Below are 13771 nucleotides of genomic sequence, written 5' to 3' on the forward strand. Positions count from 1 at the left end.
ACCGGTGTGCAGTCTTAATTCTATCTTCTTTCTGTGCAAAGTTTCTTGGTAGTATTACACCTTGACACTGGTGCTATCAATAGATCAGGTGATTGTGTGAATTAACAATCAGTTTAGTACTGTTGTAGGTTCTGTTGAACTATTACCGTATCATTCATTACCATTCATGATTGGTTTATAGAGGGTATGGTCTCGCCCCTTATGAGTTATTCACTAGGGCGCAAAGTTTCTTATGACCCTGTGTTACAATTTGTTTTTTTTACCAATGAAACCCATGTCTGGTAATTTCATACCAATTGTTGTTTAATTTTATTGTTGTTTAAAAGATTTGTGATCTTTTTTGGCACAGTGTTTCCACATTCAGTTTTAGTAGTGGCTCCACGTTCTGGCGCTGAAAAGTTTCACAGTAGAAAACAGACTTCCGCGCGCCGGAGTGGACTTATATGGCTCCACTGACGTCATAGTCGACGTCACTACGGAGCCATATGACACCGTACCCCGGCGCGCAGAGGTACTGCTGAAAAATCTCTGGATCCAAACTGACACCTGGGGGAAGTTCTAAGTTAAGGAATCTGTGGCTCTGCTGTGTCTATACCAGATATGGCGTTACCAAAGGTAAGTAACTTTTACTTTAACAAAAGTGCTGCCTTAGTCTGGGACCCACTTTTGTCCAGAACAGTTCCTTAGGTTACCAACTTTGAAATATTCTCTGCAGACACCTTAACAAAAATATAACATTTCTAAGCCTTTTTTAAACACCAGGAAATATGTTTGAATTGTAAATATGTGAGTGTCTTGAAACGAACACAACTGATAGAATATGAGAATCTGTGTAACGCACAGCTGTTAATAACTTCTTAATAGCTGATAGTCCTAAGGAATACCACTGATAAATTCAAATAATGGAACTGCAGCTTCATGCTTTGTCTTTTAATGGGCACAATGTGAATGGACTGGTGCAAAAGTGTGTCTTTGTTTCCCATAGATAAGAAAAAGAAGCCTAAAGTATTAAATAAGTTTGATAAATCTATCAAAGTGGAGCTGGATGCTGCAGAGAAGCTACGGAAGAAGGTTTGTGGAGATGTTAGAAAAACGTTTTTTATCTTTTTTCAAAGGGAAAATTGGGTAAATAGTTGACAGATATGTGAGTAGCAGTATATTTGAACGAAATTACCTTTTTGTGCTAGTTTTCCAGCTTCCTGATAACATCTTACCAATCTTCTCCCTCCCTTGCAACTTGTGTTGCGTTCTGTGCACTTTTGATGCATTTCCATCACACACCTCTATACCCTCAAACTCTACCTCCACTCTTCCCGCCCATCTATATACCACTGGATACAGTATAGCTTGGAAAATGTTTTTCTTTACCATTTAGCTAGGAATAATTGTACTCCCATTATGCTTTTATTTTAATTTTTCCTTTCTTTACAATGACCTATTTATTACTGTACCATCTACTGCTCAAGTCCAGCAATTACATGGTATTCTGGTCCCAGTTCACCTTATCATGTTTCCTAATATTCTTTCATGCTGTACCTACTACATAAATGTTGATCAGAATATTGAATGCCCTTGCATACCAGTCAGCCCCTCCACCCACAATCATGGAATTTCTCCCTCCAATCACTGTGGTGCTTGCAAGTGATATCATTTATGGGCCGGTTGCTTTGCACTTTTCACTAAATACTTTAGGCCTTTTTTTGATCTTAACACAAATCCTGAATAGGAGGCAAGCTCCAGTTTGTACCCAGTTCAGAGTAGAAAGTTTTGTATTAATTACCCCACGTGCAGTTTGCCCTCGAGAATTTCATGATTATACCTGGTGTAATTGCTTCGTTCATACACCCCCACATTCTGAGTTTGCACATCTAGGAAAGGGTGAAACCTTGTGCAGTTAGCATGTTATCACTCATGAGGTATGCAAATCAGAACGGTGTGGCAATAACACATCCACAAAATGCCATAACTCGTAGTATTACAAATTGCAGGTGTGCAACTATTATGCACGTTTTTGCTTAAGATTCGGAATGATCCCTCTTTTAATTAGATTATTTACCTACTTAAAGAATCTATGAGAAATGTCAATCATGGAGGACAAATTGAAGATGCTCCTGCTGGCCCGGGTTCTATCTGCCCTAGATCAGGGAGAAGTGTCGGTGAGCCTAGTTCTAAGCAAACTTGCCAAATTCTGTACAGGTGTTGGAGAAGACTGCATAAGAACTGCATGGGTGGCAGCTCAACTGCAGTTGGGCCAGTGGCACTACCCTCTCCTAATCCCATTCAAAGCTGATGGTGGTAACATGTGTATCACTGCTGGGATATGAAGGTCATCTAGAAAAGATCAGAGGTCTCTGGTTTTCAGCAGAAACCCGCCTTCACATCAACCTGTTGAAGGTGCAGGCCCTTCACTTGGAATTTCAGCCTTTATACCTCCCAGCAATGTGGTATAGCAACAAGTGGGGTGGGGTCCTGGGTCCTCTGAAAAGAGGCCCTGCAATTCTGTAATTGGCTGATTAGTCTGGGCATTTCCCTAAACATGCACCTCCTGGCAGGATCTTTAAATGGCAGGATAGACTAACTCAACCGGCAACGCCTAGCGTATTGCGAATGGCAGTAACACCCAGAGGTGGTGGAGGGCATCTTCCTGCAATGGTGAAGACCCTGTCACAATCTCTTCACCACTTATGAGAATGCTCAATGTCAGTACTTTTGCCTGCTGGAATTCTTAAGAAGGCTCTCTCTCAGAGAGACATTCCGCCTGGAGTAGAGCCCAGGACTCTTATATGCCTTCCCTGCCCTGAGTTCTGAAGAAGATCAAGAATGTCCTGGCCCAATTCATCCTAGAGGCTTCAGATTGGGGCAAGAGAGTGTGGTCCTCAAAACCTTTGGGCATGAGCAGATGTCCTCCAATCAGGTTGACACTTTGGGAGGATCTTCTGTTGCAGCAAGCAGGCGTATGTGTACCTCTTTTGAGCTTTTGCACAGCTGTCCTCAACATCTCCTGACCCTAAAAACAGCCTATCTTATTGTGAGGACTTCATCTCGTTGTGTCAGTGAGCTTCAATCTCGTTCAGCCCAGCCACCTTACACGGCCTTCTTTCAGGCCAAATTGGTGCTGAGGAGTAGAGCAGCCTTTCTAACATAGGTTATGGCTCTTTTTTCACATCCATAAAACTTCGGACATTCTTTGCCCCACCTCCCCCCTTGAAATTGGAGGAGGGACTCCATTGTTTGGACCCTAAAAGACAGCTGAGTTTTAACATCGATCGTTCCAAAGATCATAAGGTGGACAATTGGCTTTTTTGTGGGTAAATCTGGGGCAAGGAATGGCAAGGCAATGCAGAACAAGCATTTACAATGCAATGGTCTCGGCATTGTTAAAGTTAGAGCTATTGGCATTGCTCATGACATTATTTTTATTTATGTTTTTGTTTTTAAAACATAAATAAATGGCATTGTCATTTACAATGCCAATAGCTTAATCGCTCGCAAATGCGAGACCTATTGCATTTGCACCCACACAGAGCCACACACACAAAGCCACCCACACACACATACAGAGCCACCCACACAGTCATTCACATAGAGCCACCCACACACACAGCCACCCTGACAGAGCCACCCACACACACACAGCCACCCAGACAGAGCCACCCACACACACACACACACACACAGAGCCACCCACACACACACAGAGCCACCCCCCCACACACACACACACAGCCACCCACACACACACACACAGCCACACACACACACACACACAGCCACACACACAGAGCCACACACACACACAGAGCCACACACACACAGAGCCACACACACACACACAGAGCCACACACACACAGAGCCACACACACAGAGCCACACACACACACACAGACACACACAGAGCCACACACACACACACACACACAGAGCCACCCGCACACACACAGAGCCACACACACACAGAGCCACACACACACACACAGAGCCACACACACACACAGAGCCACACACACAGAGCCACAAACAGAGCCACATACACACACACAGAGCCACACACACACACAGAGCCACACACACACAGAGCCACACACACACACAGAGCCACACACACACACAGAGCCACACACACACACACAGAGCCACACACACACACAGAGCCACACACACACAGAGCCACACACACACACAGAGCCACACACACACAGAGCCACACACACACAGAGCCACACACAGAGCCACACACAGAGCCACACACACAGAGCCACACATACACACACACAGAGCCACACACACACACAGCCACACACTCACACAGAGCCACACACAGGGAACAGAGGCCAGAATGAAGGCTCACAACGAGGGAACAGAGGCCAGAAAAAAGGTCACAACAAGGGGGCAGGAAAGCAAGCACAGCGACGGGGCAGGAGAGCAAGCACAGCCAGGGGGCAGGAGAGCAAGCACAGCCAGGGGGCAGGGGAGCAAGCACAGCCATGGGGCAGAGGAGCAAGCACAGCCAGGGGGCAGGGGAGCAAGCACAGCCAGGAGAGCAAGCACAGCCAGGGAGCAGGAGAGCAAGCACAACCAGGGGGCAGGAGAGCAAGCACAGGCAGGGGGCAGGAGAGCAAGCACAGCTAGGGGGCAAGGGAGCAAGCACAGCCAGGGGGCAGGGGAGCAAGCACAGCCAGGGGGCAGGGGAGCAAGCACAGCCAGGGGGGCAGGGGAGCAAGCACAGCCAGGGGGCAGGGGAGCAAGCACAGCCAGGGGGCAGGGGAGCAGGCACAGCCAGGGGGCAGGGGAGCAAGCACAGCGAGGGGGCAGGGGAGCAAGCACAGCGAGGGGGCAGAGGAGCAAGCACAGCCAGGGGGCAGGAGAGCAAGCACAGCCAGGGGGCAGGGGAGCAAGCACAGCGAGGGGGCAGGGGAGCAAGCACAGCGAGAGGGCAGGGGAGCAATCACAGCCAGGGGGCAGGGGAGCAAGCACAGCCAGGGGGCAGGGGAGCAAGCACAGCCAGGGGGCAGGGGGCAGGGGAGCAAGCACAGCCAGGGGGCAGGAGAGCAAGCACAGCCAGGGGGCAGGAGAGCAAGCACAGCTAGGCTAGGGGGCAGGAGAGCAAGCACAGCCAGGGGGCTGGAGAGCAAGCACAACCAGGGGGGCAGGAGAGTAAGCACAACGAGGGAGCAGGAAAGGGCAAGAAAAACGAGCACTCACCGGCTGGGGCGGAGGACTCGGCAGCTTCTCTGCGCCTCGTCGTAGTCCTGCTCCGAGGGTGCTCTCTGGTTGGCTTGGCTGGTCAGCAGCTGGCACTGCCCATGTGCCTGCAGGAAGTACCAGCTCTGCCCCCCGGGGCAGGCCAGGTTGGCATGGGAGGGCAGGTGCCTGGCAGGGAAGTCCAGGGTCATGTTCCTGGTGAGGGGCCCCCCCGGACACGAGGCCTGTGGGGCCCGTGTCTCGCCTCCTGCGGAGCAGCGCTGGGCCCCGGGTGGGGCTGGCACTCCCCGCGGAGCTGTTGCGCATTTGCCATCCAGAGTGACCTGCGGGTATGAGGGGCGCAGACAGCCTTTGGGTGGACGTGGCATTGAGGGGCCCCCCCGGACGAGCATTTCGGAGGCACCCACTGGCCCCGGTCTGCGGATGAGTTCTGGGGAGGGTTGGCGCCGCTTGTCAAGGAGCCCAGGGCGTCCGTGATGGTGTCTGTGATGGCCTCGGCGGTGGCGCTCAGCTCAGCCTCCTCCTTGGACTGGGACAGGCGGGTCATGACCTTGAGCAGCTGCCCCATCCATGTTCAGGAGGCTGGCCGACAGCAGCTCCATCTTCTCCTCGGCTGAGATGTGTTCAGAGGGTCGCCCAGCAGCTGCGTCTCCCTGTGCCCAGCCTCGTCTGCTGCTGGGGCCCCGGGCTCCGGCTCCCTGCTGTTGGAGAGCGCAGCCTCCAGGCTCTGGAGCACATCCCGGGCCTGGCTGCAGCCCAGGCCGCGCTTCGCCGCCTCCAGGCGAGAGGCCTGCATCTGGCTGCAGCCTCGGACGGCGTAGAGCAGGGAGGCCAGCAGGCAGTAGAGGGAGCCCACCAGGGGCTGGGCCTGCCAGAAGCTGTAGAACTGCTGCTCCTCGGAGGAGTTGCATGAGGTCATGCGCTGAAGCAGGGGTTGGACGGACTCATTGTACTCCTGGTGCAGGCTCTCGGAGATGCGGCGAGTGAGAAGTGGCAGCTCCACCGTGCAGACTCTGAGGCCGGGCGGGTGACTTGAGCCTATACCAGATGAAAGGGCACACAGAGCAGGAGTGGAGACGGCAGCCCAAGAGAGGGGGCTATTTGGCACAAGAAGAGCCGTGGGCTGGACGCAGAGCGAGAGAAGACGGAGCGTGCAGTGCGCACTGAACACACAGCCGGGTACAGAGCAAGGGCAGAAAACCCTGCACACAACTACAACTGAGAAACGAAAACCGGGGTGAGAAGCGGACGGCGGAGCAACACGAGAACATCTCCATGAGTCAGGGATTTCATGTCTCACGCTGCCTGCACGCGCCAGTCGGCCCTCTGATTGGTTAATCAGGAACACCAATCAGAGAGCTGACTTGGTCGTGCAGGCAGCGTGATGAGGGGCGTGCTCTCTGCCGATGATGTCAGGGAGAGAAAGAACACCAAAAACACCCCCCCGAATCCCGTCTTGAACTGAGTGAGTGAGTATCTCCTCCAATGGCTGGCCTCCGTTTAGGAAGCCAGCCAATGGAGAGGAGGGGCGGGTTCAAGCCTCCCATACTGTAAACATAAAGTCTCGGCTGCGCGACACTGCTGCGCAGTGTACGCTAGGCCGAGACCTAAAAAGGACTTTGTCCAGGTGGATAGTCCTATGCATTAAAATGTACTACACATTGGCAAAGAAGAAGCCTCCAGAAGGATTGAGGGCCCATTCCACCAGTGCCAAGGCTACTTCCACTTCATTGGCATGCAAAGGGCCTGTCCTAGATATTTGTCTGGCTGCAAAGTGGGCGTCAGTGCTCACATTCACGAAACATTCCTGCCTTCACAGCCGAGTCCTATGGAAAGCACATTTTTGCTGTTCTGTACTGCAAGAGTTTTTGACCTCAGTCATTCGATAGACTCACCACCTTCGGAGTTACTCTTTGAAATGTATTCTAAGGATAAGGAATCTGTGGTTAGAAGTCCCCATTACTTACCTTCAGTAATGCTCTTTGTGGTGATACTCTTAACAGCAGTTTTCTCACTGCCACCTCGAATACCCCTCTCCCCCGGTTCCATTGGCAGGCCTCTTTTAAGGCTAAAAAGGTGCCAAATTAGTGTTCTGCACACTAGCACAGATAATTGGTTTTTGACCTTTGCGTCTTAGGGCACGTGTCAAGTAACAAACTAAGGTAAGCATACTTGGTTGACTTTTATAATGTGACTCCAGTTCTCATTTCTGGAATCGAACTGGGTCGACGCAGAGCCACACGGGGATAAATAGAAAAATCTTCAGGATCCAGTCTGGCACCAGGGGATATTCTAAAAAGGTTAGGAATCTGTGGTTAGAGTATTCTTCAGAAAGAGCATTCCTGAAGGCCAATAAATTGTTCTTTTCAACACATCAGACTAATTCTGGAAGGAGACAAACAGAGACTGCTTTTTGCACAGGGTTGCCAGCCGCACCGACTGTCATTCAAGTGCCCACAAGCCATGGCCTGGTCAGGTAAATGTGGCATTGGCTGTCCCCTTTCACCTGCCTATGACCGACCATGCTGTTTCCTGCTGAAGTATTAGGGAGAAACAGGAAGGTTCTATGGTGTGACACACATTAGATCACTGGAAGCGCAAAGTTTTTCAAGTACTATTAATCAAAAACGGAGAACATTTAGATGGATTGTGAGTTCAAATTTCAGTGGCATTCAAGCCCAAAATGGTGATATTGTGGACCACAGTCGATGGAGTTGTGATGCATTAGGCACAATTAACGACTAGGTCTATCTCCTGAGGGTGCAAGATGAATGCTGAAGGTAAGGACTGCACAGAAGAGGAGGATGTTACAGTGAGGGTAAGAGGAGAAGCCGAGGGTGGCAATCTGCAGAAGTGAACTTGACAGTTTCATGGCATTTTCTTTTCTAAACCACCTTCATAAAATCCTCACAAGCATTTGCTGTTTGATCTTTTGGGTGCCTATGGTTTGGATTAAATTAGTTGCAAGGAGAATATTCATACACTGCGCGGCATAGAATGCTATAGGTCTACCTCACTTACAATAAGTAATATTGCCCATTAAGGGTCCTAACTGTCAAAAGCATCCCATCCCAGAGATTCACAAGTCCTAAGAAGAGAAATATACACACTGTCGGCCCCCAAGACTGGCTCCCTTTTATTGAAGTGCTACTTCAGAGGACGTCTTTTTCCACTGACATGTGCACATGCGCATGTCGCTACCAAATATGAAACCACCTGGTGCACGCCAGACAGAGGCCACTTTAGACAAAGCGCTAGTTGCGGTAGCAGCGAAGACCGAGAGGCCAGTAGAGCTCACCCCCTGACAACCAGAAAAGACCTGTACAGAAACTGAGCATAATCCTGGTTACAAAAGGAACCACAGTCACCATCAAATAGACCTTATTGCGAAAAGTGAAGGGATATTGCAGGATATCCTGGACCAGAGTATAAAGGACTTCCATCGGAGAACTATTATCATAGAGAGACATGGTTGCCTTAGCGTCTGCAGGAAAAGAAAGTAATGCAGCCGAAAGACTCAACATTTACTTAAGGTGAGTGTGAGGGGAAGGGTCAATGGTGTATCACCTGGAAGAGTCTAAAGACGAATACTAGCTTCTGGCTGAATTACTACTCAAATCCCCATTGAAGAAAGTCTAGAGTGCGCCCATTCGGAATTGAGAGATTGCTAGGTATATAGGCGGCGGTGGTTTAAGGGAGGAGGGGTCTCCCAGAATTTCTAAGTCCCAGAAAGTTTAAGGGAGCCAGCACCTTTCCCGTTGAACCTGGGTGCACTGATTGAACAGGTTGGTCTATTCTACACTCCTTTCATTTTTTAAATCCATATCTATTTTTTTGTATTACTTTTTTCATTCCCAAACCCTAAACTGGAAGGAATTATTTAAAGACATTTGCAAAAATACTTACTCGTGCATTGTATGTGATTTCCAGTCTTGGCCCTAATTTACTCTTCTCTTCCAAACTCGTTTCCATTCTCCGCCAGAAGGAATTTCCTACCTCTTTCCTCAATTGATTCCCTTTTTACCCCATCCCTTCTTGTAATATTACATTTCCATCATCCTCTTGTGTGCAAGAAACAGTCGAATGATTAAAAACGTAAAATGCAGATGGTTTCAGGCAATACATATTGTGCCATTTCAGTATCGATGTTGGTCACAGGCCTGCCTGCTTGTTACTCTAAACAGTTGTTGACAAATCCAATAAGTTTGGCTTTCACAAAAAATTGGTAAAGTGTGAAATTGGTGAAATGGACATGTTTTCTTTGCCGGTCCTGAGCTGGTTTTATTTGATGACTGAGCGTTTGGGAAATCTCTAACTGAAACCTTCAAGTCTTTTAGAATCCGTTTTGGTATGTTAAGCTCTGAAATTATTTTAAATAAAACAGCAATATGACCGAGATGATCAGTTATTAATAAGATTTAGAATAACTTATTTGTACACGGTGCTACTGTATGCCACACGTTTGCCACTTTTAACACAGATGCTATTATCCAATATACCGACTTCGGCAGGATGGAAAGATGAGCTGCCTGTAGTATTCTCATGTTATGCTGTAATGTTCCCTTACACCTTGTCCCTAGCTGCTCAGCCAGTGTGTGTTCAATGTAGAATGTTGATGTGAGTGACATGAGTTGAATGTTTGGGTGCCTGGTGTGTGAGTCTTGTCAGTTGGAAGATGGGCTGAGCAGCTAGCTGGCTGCTCCTGGTGGGGCTTGCTGTAACTTCTACTTATGGAATTAATAAATCGCAGCAAACTCAACTCAGCTACGTCTTCTATATCACCTAAACACGTTGGACCAGCCCACTACTTTGTCCTAACCAGGATTGGAGATTCTACCGCCCCTTGGATGTCATCAGCCAGTGTTTGACTCGCTGAGTAATCTCGCAGAGCTTTGCTAGGCTAACTCATAATTTAGCTTTAGTCAAATAGTACTGAAAACAATCAACCTAAAATATGACTTCACCGAATAAAGGTATGATCGATGCAAAAAAAAAACAGTCATGTGAGAGGTGATCACTGCTTAACAACCGCAAAATTGCATGTTCGGGTTTTTATGCTCAGTTTGAAAAATAAACTACAGTTTATCTGGTTTATACGGTTTTATCCCCAATTTCTAAGTGTTTTATGTGCTCTGTGTCTTACTTGTTCTGATGTCCTACAGACCGCAAAACTTTCCTCCAAGTAGGAAAGGTACTGGTTCATTGTTTTCCCTTTTGAGGAATGTCTGGCATTTAAATCTTTAAGGGTTAAACATGCTGTTTGTTGTTTACACCTCTGTGGTTATGAGTGACATGGCATGTTTCTCATTAAAAATGAACATGTATACCTAGGCTAGAAAGAGATTGATATATTGTTTTCTTTTTTAACAGGGTAAAATCGATGACGCAGTGAAAGCATTTGAGGAATTAGTGAAAAAATACCCACAGAGTCCACGAGCCAGATACGGCAAAGCTCAGGTACAGGACGCTTTAAAGTGTCAAACTGTCTGTTGTACTTATGTGTGTTTATGATCGCATCACTCTGAAGTAGGATGCAGCGTAGGTCACTTTTATGCACGTGCCACCCTCAGGATGTTGACTAGTACCAACCAGAATCCAAATACAAGATTTAACTCAGTCTGTTCTTTTACATCATTTAAGAGCACACACTAGGATATTTCTTAATTGCCTGATTGGTTACTAGAAACATAGTTTGAAGAAATTGATCTCACTAGTCCTTTGTAGAAGAGAATCATTGCTGGTACCGCTGGCAGCACAGTTGTTTTGACTTACATCGTTTTCACGTAGCCTACTTCAGGGGTCAAAATCCAGGGGGTGTGAATCCCCAAAAATGCAGTGCGTGGAGGCTTAGATGACCAAGGTTCTGGATGGACTGTTTCCATGAGGAGCAGGGTCAGTAGTGATTTGCATTGGGCCGTCCTCTGTCTACAGTTGCACAGCGGGTGAAAACGATGGATTGGAATGCTACCTCGAGTGTTTGCCACTCCTTACACTATTTACAAGTTTTCATCCACTCACCTTTTGGTTGATTGATCACCAGTAGTCTACTTTTAAACCTGAGACTGGCGCAGATTTTAAGCCTACTACTGCCAGTGTTTGTGAAAAAGTAGTAACTCTGCATCCATTCAAGGAGTACTTCAGAGGGTGCAGACTCAATACTTTTTTTGGTAAACCAGTCACTATAAATATGTACGTTTCCACTCCAAAAAATCGACAAGATCTTCTTGGGGAAATGAGAACAACGAGGAATACCAGACACAGACATAGGGGACCTGTCTCACGCCCCCCCAGACCCAACCCCCAAACCAATAATTTGTTTGGGGAATGTCACCACCCATATGATCCCCCTCCCCCCCCCCGCCCAGAAGCTTTGCTGCCTGCCCATTCCACTTGGGCCTGGTAGTTTCCATGGAAAACTCATGATTATGGTCACGCTCAACACAATGACCCTGTGGCCCTGCCCTGGGATCTCGTATTTTGAATCTATTTTGACTTTGTACACTCTTCTTTGTCTCTGCTACAAGAAGCATTAATGGTAGAGTTGTCAAATCAGTGCATGAAGGCAGGTCCTCCAACAGCGCCATTAGTGGACTAAGATGAAGGTCAGTAGTCATGTAAACCCAAAATGAGGCCTAGATTCTTATTATAGGTGGAACATATTGTAGTCTATTATGTCAAACATAAGATGTGCTGGTACAGCACACATCCTGAACTCAATTATCCAAAAGTGCTCTTATATGTAATATTAAAGAAAAAAAGAGCCTCTATGAAATAAAATATTTAACTAGATTCACACAATTTGGACAAGCATAGAAGCTAATATTGATTCCAGGTTATCTAGTTTCACATTTTGAAATTCAGCACAGAAGTGTATCTCGGTCGCTCTGTTCTGTTTTACATATCTAGTTTCACATTTTGAAATTCAGCACAGAAGTGTACCTCGGTCTCTCTCTTCTGTTTTACATAAAAGGTCACTGTTTCATCTTTTGTTGTTGGTTGCTCAGGAGAAAAAAACAATACAAATATAGCAGACCTGATTGAGTGCTCCCAGACCCAACTACCAAGCCAAGGATGCATTGGGGGGAGGGAGTGGTACCCCAAAGACCCCCTCTCTGAAGCTTTGCCGCTATGCCCCTGCAAAACATCCTCTAAATATAAATCTCTTTTTGAATGGGCAGAATTCCTAAGATCTATAAAAAAAAGGTGTAAATTGGTACATCACCTTACCACCATTTTCTAGTCTTTAAACACTGTTTTGTAGCCCAACGCTTCCGTTCATTCAATGATCGACATGACAATGTTTTTCTTCTGCAGTATAGGGTCAGTACCACAGTCATTGTGTTGCATATAGTGCCCTAACGACAAAACAAAAGCTACTTTAAGTTGGCACTCGCTTAGAAGAACAATGTCAATAGCCAGTATTTAATCTTTATCTCACTAGTGGACATTAAACAATTTCTGCATAACATTCAAAAAAATATTTCTTTTCAGCAGGTTAGATGCTATGACTGTCCATATCCCCTCAAAAGGGGATAAAACCTAATATGAAATCTAACGCCTTTAATCAGCCCAGAAATAGATGAATTCAGCAATTTTATTGCAGCAGACTACCACTCTCTTCCGGGTGTACATTATTTCTTGGAATCTGAAGTGACGTATTCATTTGATAAAATACTAATTGTAAACAGTATTTATGCTCTGTATTACTCCCACAACCTTCCTAATTAACCTAGAATGATAAACTAGCTATACCTTATTTCAGAGTAGTGAACGATATGTGTATGTAGAGGTGTTTATAATCCACGAGAGAGCGAGCAGTATGGTGCTGAAGTGTGGCTAGAATCAAGGAGTCAGTGCTTCATTTGCAAAAGATTGAGGGGCCGAAAGTTGTATGCAGCCAGCGCTGTTAAAAACAAGAGCGTGCGCCAAAAGTGGGAGGGTTGAGGGGAGTGCGGCCGACAGCACACACAGCATTTCCCTTGCGGGAGCGAGCAAGGGGCACCATGTGTTTGTATGTTAATTACAAACATATGGTGTAAAGCTTGCTCCTGCAAGGGAATCCCCAAATGTGCACGCGTTGCCATTGAAGGCAACGGAACGTATGCACGTTTTTTGGGACAAAAACCAAAGCGATTGCTAAAGGTCTTTTCCCTATGCAGCGCATGCGACCTGTGTAGGCCAGACCTTAACAGGGGTCCGATTATCACGGCTGCTCATCTTGATACAACCTCATGCCCTTTCCGTCCACAACCAGCCTCTCCCTGCCTCTTGCTTCTTTAGCTCCCACTTGTAAGTTATGTTTCATCCTTGCAGTCTTAGCAACTGTTTTTCTGTCTTGCTCTTTCTTTTCTCCTTTTGTGCTTCTCTCTGTCTTCCTCTGGGTCAGAGCCTGACGAGGATAATAAGCGTATGCCCCTAAAAATGTGTCCAGTAAGTCAGGAGAAAGTGGCCTTCTGTCTGTAGGGTGAAAGTATTCACTGAAAAGATGTTTCCTTAGTTTCTGGCTTGCAGGGCGGTGGGAGTAGTCTGGTGGTCACTGCAGATATTGTTGCAGAAACTCGGTGCAAA

At 47.1% G+C, this 13771-nt stretch overlaps 1 protein-coding gene across 7 annotated transcripts in view; it reads left to right on the forward strand.

Annotated features, from left to right (window-relative positions):
* The window catches only part of ASPH (aspartate beta-hydroxylase), a 674605-nt gene that overhangs the window by 481166 nt on the left and 179668 nt on the right, over positions 1-13771 (forward strand). For all 7 annotated transcript variants that reach the window (XM_078687254.1, XM_078687255.1, XM_078687258.1 and 4 more), the window contains 2 exons: positions 986-1071; positions 10574-10660. In XM_078687254.1, coding sequence (XP_078543380.1) covers positions 986-1071; positions 10574-10660 — 173 coding nt within the window. The remainder of the gene's footprint in view (positions 1-985; positions 1072-10573; positions 10661-13771) is intronic.

The sequence above is a fragment of the Lissotriton helveticus genome, chromosome 4_1 (genome assembly GCF_964261635.1).
Source record: "Lissotriton helveticus chromosome 4_1, aLisHel1.1, whole genome shotgun sequence".
NCBI lineage: Eukaryota > Metazoa > Chordata > Amphibia > Caudata > Salamandridae > Lissotriton > Lissotriton helveticus.